Below are 6156 nucleotides of genomic sequence, written 5' to 3'. Positions count from 1 at the left end.
CCAGCCCCAGCAGCAAGACCGAGGCCCCTGTCCCCAAACCGACCCAAGCCCGGAGCACTGGGCAAGGGAACACGAAGAAGCCTGGGGTTGTCCCCGGAAAGGACCCCCTCACGCCCGTCACAGCACAGACACTTGGGAGGGTCCCACACCGGAGCCTCAGGGTCTCAGGGAAACAGCCCTACATGCAGAGCAGGGGCCCCTGACACGGAGCAGGCGGGTCTGGGGAGGCGACTGCGGCAACGTGGCCCCTCCAGGCCCAGAGGCTGGGATGCAGCCTGCCGGGCCCCAGCCTCTGCCGGAAGCTGCCCCAACCTCACAGGTATCCCGTGGTCCCTGTCCCTCTCCTCCTCCGCAGCCACCGTGGCCTGGCTGCGGTCGCCAGTTCTATATCCCAAACCCTTCCAAGCCCACCTGCTTCTCCCCAGCAACGGTCACAGCTTAGGCCACCATCATGGCCTCCCCGGCAAATCAGTCCACCTAAGAAATAACTAGACGCTCCCCAAAGGCACCTGCCCGCACCCATCTGAGAACTGCCTGGGACCCCAGTCGAGTCCCTGTAGCCCAGAGGTGTCCGTGGTGCAGAGAGAGCTGCTTCTCGCACCTGTTCTCGCTCTCAGCTGTCTGGAACTGGCTGTACAGCGTGCTGGTGCTGCGGCGGGCTGCCTGGCGGGAACCGGACGCACTTGAGCCACTGCTCTGGTCGCTGTCCAGGCTGAGGCTCAGGGTGGAGCCCACGGGTCCCTCCTGCAGGTACACACCCAGCGAGCGGCGGTGGTGGGGCACACTGGACACCAACAGGGAGCTGGGGGTGCCCTGGGGGCAGGAGGGTGGGCCCGTGTCAGGGGGGTGGCCTCCACCTCCTCCTGGCAGCAAGCCCACCCCAGCCCCCCACACCCACCCCCGCTCACACGTTCGTCTTGCCGGCCTTCAAGGCGCTGGGCAGCTTTCACCCGATCCCAGGCGTCCTTCCAACGCTCAGGGGGTCGGCCCAGCTCTGTCTCCAGCCGCTGCAGCTCCTGAAGGAGAATCAGTGAGAGATCATGCAGAAAAAAATACCCAGACCAGAACACGAAAGGACAAAAGGATGGAAGACGTAGGAGAGGAGACAGGGAGATCTAATGACCGTGTAACTGTCGTCTGGGGGCGGCGGCAAGGGGGAGGGATTGGGCAGAATCAGTATTTGGAGACAACAGTTGAAGAGACATCAAAAATATGCTCAAGGGACTTCCCTGCTGGCAGAGTGGTTAAGAACCCGCCTGCCAGTGCAGGGGACACGGGTTCGAGCCCTGGTCCGGGAAGATCCCACATGCCGCGGAGCAACTAAGCCCGTGCGCCGCAACTACTGAGCCTGCGCTCCAGAGCCCACAAGCCTAGAGCCCATGCTCCGCAACGAGAAGCCACCGCAATGAGAAGCCTGCGCACTGCGACGACGAGTAGCCCCCGCTCACCACAACCAGAGAAAGCCCGTGTGCAGCAACAAAGACCCAAGGCAGCCAAAAATAAATAAATTTAATTAAAAAAAAATTATTAGACAAGCAGAACGGCATGAAAATAAGAAGCATCCTCAGGGGAAAAGTTAAAAGAAACAGATCCAGAAATGAACTAGACACTCAATTAGCATACAAGAAGTTCAAAACAGTTGTTATAAATACATTTAAGATTTAAAGATGGACGTAACGGTTGAGCAGGTGGGGAATCTCTACAGAAAAGAAAAACTATAAAGAAAAATGGAAACGCTAGAGCTGAAAAATACAATATCTGAAGTGGAAAATTCATTAAATAGGCTTAAGAGCACATTAAACATAAGAAAAAAGAGCAGTAGAGTTGAAAACAATGTAACAGGAATCATAAAAATGAACTACAGAGAGGAAAGATTGGAGGAAAAAACCAAATACAGCCTCAGTGACCTATCGGGCAAAAAAGTCCCAGAGGAAATAAGGGACAAGATTATGCAGAAGACCTTTTTAAAGACATAATGGCCTACGGACTTCCTTGGCGGTCCAGTGGTTGGGACTCTGCGCTTCAACACAGGGGGCATGGGTTCGATCCCTGGTTGGGGAGCTACGATCCCGCGTGCCGCGGGGCACAGACAAAAAAAAAGAAAGAAAGGATGGCCTAAAATGTACTAAGTTTGATTAAAACTATCATCCCATACATCTAAGAAGCTCAAAGAACCCCAAGCAGAACAAACACACAAAAAACACCATGTGATGGCCAAACTGCCGACACTAAAGATGAAGGCAAAACCGTAAAGGTAGGGGGAAAAAAGGGTGATGTTACACACGGTTTACAAGGATAAAAACGAGCACCAACACTCAGTCAGAAACAATGCAACAAGCAGAAAACACTGGAACGACATCTTTAAACTGCCAAGTATAAAAAGCTGTCAACCTAGCATTCTACATCCAAAGAAAACACCCTTTAAAGAATAAAGGCATAGATGCGGAGCAACTAAGCTTGTGCGCCACAACTACTGAGCCTGTGCTCCTAGAGCCCGCGAGCCACAACTACTGAAACCCGTGCACCTAGAGCCCATGCTCCACAGCAAGAGAAGCCACTGCAATGAGAAGACCATGCACAGCATCAAAGAGTAGCCCCCACTCGCCGCAACTAAAGAAAGCCCGAGCGCAGCAACGAAGACCCAACGTGGCAATAAATAAATAAATATTCCTTTAAAAAATAAATAAAGGCATAGAAAGAGAAATTAAAGAAACAATCCCATTTACCATTGCATCAGAAAGAATAAAATACCTAGGAATAAACCTAAGGCGGCAAAAGACCTGTACTCCAAAAACTAAAAGATGCTGATGAACAAAACTGAAGATGACACAAACAGATGGAAAGATATACTGTGTTCTTGGATTGGAAGAATCAATACTGTTTAAATGACCACACTACCCAAGACAATCAACAGATTCAATGCAATTCCTATTAAATTACAAATGGCCTTTTTCACAGAACTAGAACAAAAAATTTTTAAATTTGTATGGAAACACAAAAGACCCCGAAGAGCCAAAACAATCTTGAGGAAGGACAGAGCCGGAGGAACCATGTGCCCTGATTTCAGAATATACTACAAAGCTACAATAATCAAAACAGTGTGGTACCGGCACAAAAACAGACACAGATCAATAGAACAGGATAGAGAGCCCAGAAATAAACCCATGAACCTATGGTCAATTAAACCACAACAAAGGAGGCAAGAATATACAATGGAGAAAAAACAGCTTCTTCAATAAGTGGTGCTAGGTGCTAAAGAATGAAATCAGAACATTCTCTAACACCACATACAAAAATAAACTCAAAATGGATTAAAGGGAATCCCCTGGCAGTCCAGTGCTTAGGACTCCGCACTTCCACTGCAGGGGGCATAGGTCCAATCCCTGGTCATGGAACTAAGATCCCACAAGCTGCATGGCACCACCAAAAAAAAAAGGATTAAAGATCTAAATATAAGACCAGATACTATAAAGCTCCCAGAGGGAAATGCAGGCAGAACACTCTTTGACATAAAGCACAGCAATATTTTTTTGGATCCACCTCCTAGAATAACAGAAATAATAACAAAAATAAACAAATGGGACCTAATTAAACTTAAAAGCTTTTTGCACAGCAGAGGAAACCATAAACAAAATGAAAAGACAGCCTATGGACTGGGAGAAAATATTTGCAAACAATGCTATGGACAAGAGATTAATTTCCAAAATATACAAACAGCTCACACAGCTTAATATCAAAGAAACAAACAACCCAATCAAAAAATGAGAAGACCTAAATAGACATTTCTCCAAAGAAGACATACAGATGTCCAACAGGCACATGAAAAGATGCTCAGTATACCTCACACCAGTGAGAAAGTCCATCATTAAAAAGTCTACAGGGGAGGGACTTCCCCGGTGGCAGTGGTTAAGAATCCACCTGCCAAAACAGAGGACAAGGGTTCGATCCCTGGCCCGGGAAGATCCCACATGCCACGGAGCAACTAAGCCCGTGCACCACAACTACTGAGCCTGCGCTCTAGAGCCCGCGAGCCACAACTACTGAAGCCCACGCGCCACAACTGCTGAAGCCCATGCACGTAAAGCCCATGCTCCGCAACAAGGGAAGCCACCGCAAATGAGAAGCCCGCGCACACTAACAGAGAGCAGCCCCCGCTCACCGCAACTAGAGAAAGCCCGTGCACAGCAACAAAGATCCAATGCTGCCAAAATAAATAAATTAAATAAATAAACGTACATACAAAAATGTCTACAAGTAATAAATGCTGAGAGGGAGTGGAGAAAAGGGAACCCTCCTACACTGCTGGTGGGAAGATGAACTGGTGCAGCCACTATGGAAAACAGTATGAAGGTTCCTCAGAAAACTAAAAATAGAACTACCATATGACCCAGCAATTCCACTCCTGGGCATATATCCAGAAAAAACAAAATCTCTAATTCAAAAAGATACATGCACCCGCCTCCAACGTTCATAGCAGCAATATTCACAAAAGCCAAGACATAGAAGCAACAGATGAATGGATAAAGAAGATGTGGTGTATTTATACAATGGAATACTACTCAGCCATAAAAAGAATGAAATAATGCCATGTGCAGCAACATGGATGGACCTAGAGATTATCATACTAAGTCAGACAGAAAAAGACAAATACCGTATGATATCACGTATGTGGAATCTAAAAATATGATATAAATCAACTTATTTACAAAACGGAAATAAACTCACAGACATAGGAAACAAACTTATGGGGGCTTCCCTGGTGGTCCAGTGGTTAAGAATCCGCCTTCCAATGCAGGGAGCGCAGGTTCGATCCCTGGTCAGGCAACTAAGCCCATGGGCCACAACTAAAGAGCCCACATGCTCTGGATCCCATGTGCTCTGGAGCCCACGCACCACAACTAGAGAGAAGCCGGCGGGCCACAACTAAGACCCGATGCAGCAAATTAATTAATTAATTAATTAAAACTCATGGTTACCAAAGGGGATGGCGGGAGGGATAAATCAGGAGTTCGGGATTAACATATACACACTACTATGTATAAAACAGATAATCAGCAAGGATCTACTGAATAGCACAGGGTACCACAGTTAACATCTTGTAATAATCTATAATGGAAAAGACTCTATAAAAGGAGATATATATATATATATATATATATCTGAGTCAGTTTGCTTTACACCTGAAACTAACACAACATTGTAAATTAACTAAGCAATAAGAACAGAAATGGTGAAAATAAAAAAAAAGGAAAGAAAATGAAGACATTTTCAGGTAAAAAAAAAAAAATAAGCTGAGGGAATCTGTCACTAGCAGATTTGGATTTTACAAGAAACACTAAGTTCTTCAGGCTACAGGGAAATGATGCAATACCCGATCTATACTTGAGAACGAAAAACACTGGGCACAGCAAATAGAAGACGTTTTCCTTGTTTCCTAATTTTTTTAAGACAAAGTTGACCATTTAAAACAACCATAACCCATGCTCTGTGCTGATGTCACAGGTAAAAGTAAAAGGGCTGATGACAAAGGCAGAAGGGCAGGAGCGGGCAGTTCCCGTGGGGGGTGTGCAATTCAACCCCAGCTGAGACGGGACTGCAGTCACTGACAACCACTAGAAATAACACAAAGATACAGCTCAAAAGCCACACAAAGTAGATAACATGGAAAAGTAATACTCAACTGTCAGGAAAAATAACAAAAGGAAGAAAGCAGCAAAAAAAAAAAAAAAGTCCCATGAAAGACAGAAATGGGTAAGAAGACCACCTAACCACATGCTGAGTACCAGCCAGAAACTCACCGTTAACGGTGAAGACACAGGCCAGTCAGAAGTGAAAGCACTACAGACAATATCACGCCACACAGACGCTGGCCCAGGCACACCAACGCCAAGACCACGAGTAGTACCAGAGAGAAGAGGACAGTCCTCTGCCCTCTGTGCTTGTGGATCCCCTTCACCCACAAAACCATGACCCAGGCTCCCCCAAACCCTGCGTGGCCAGTGCCTTCAGCCTGGGCCACTGCTGGGTTGTCAAAACCTTTTCACCTGCTTGTTTACACCTCACCACCTCCCTGAGAGGCAGCAATCAGCCTCCCCACTTTCCCCACAAAGAAGCAGAAGCTCAGGATGCTTAGATATCCCTCCAAAGACACCCAAC

The 6156-nt window shown here is 46.9% G+C and overlaps 1 protein-coding gene across 1 annotated transcript in view; it reads right to left on the bottom strand.

The window, feature by feature from the left end:
* SBF1 (SET binding factor 1) overlaps positions 1-6156 on the bottom strand; it is a 28449-nt gene that overhangs the window by 536 nt on the left and 21757 nt on the right. The window contains exons 37-38 of the mRNA XM_007453885.1: positions 909-1016; positions 602-813 (exon numbers count right to left, since the gene is read on the bottom strand). Of these exons, the coding sequence (XP_007453947.1) occupies positions 602-813; positions 909-1016 (320 nt within the window). The remainder of the gene's footprint in view (positions 1-601; positions 814-908; positions 1017-6156) is intronic.

The sequence above is a fragment of the Lipotes vexillifer genome, unplaced genomic scaffold, assembly GCF_000442215.2.
Source record: "Lipotes vexillifer unplaced genomic scaffold, Lipotes_vexillifer_v1.1 scaffold382, whole genome shotgun sequence".
Classification (NCBI taxonomy): domain Eukaryota; kingdom Metazoa; phylum Chordata; class Mammalia; order Artiodactyla; family Lipotidae; genus Lipotes; species Lipotes vexillifer.
The sequence above is the reverse complement of the archived record's forward strand: the minus strand, read 5'-3'. Positions and strand labels throughout refer to the sequence as shown.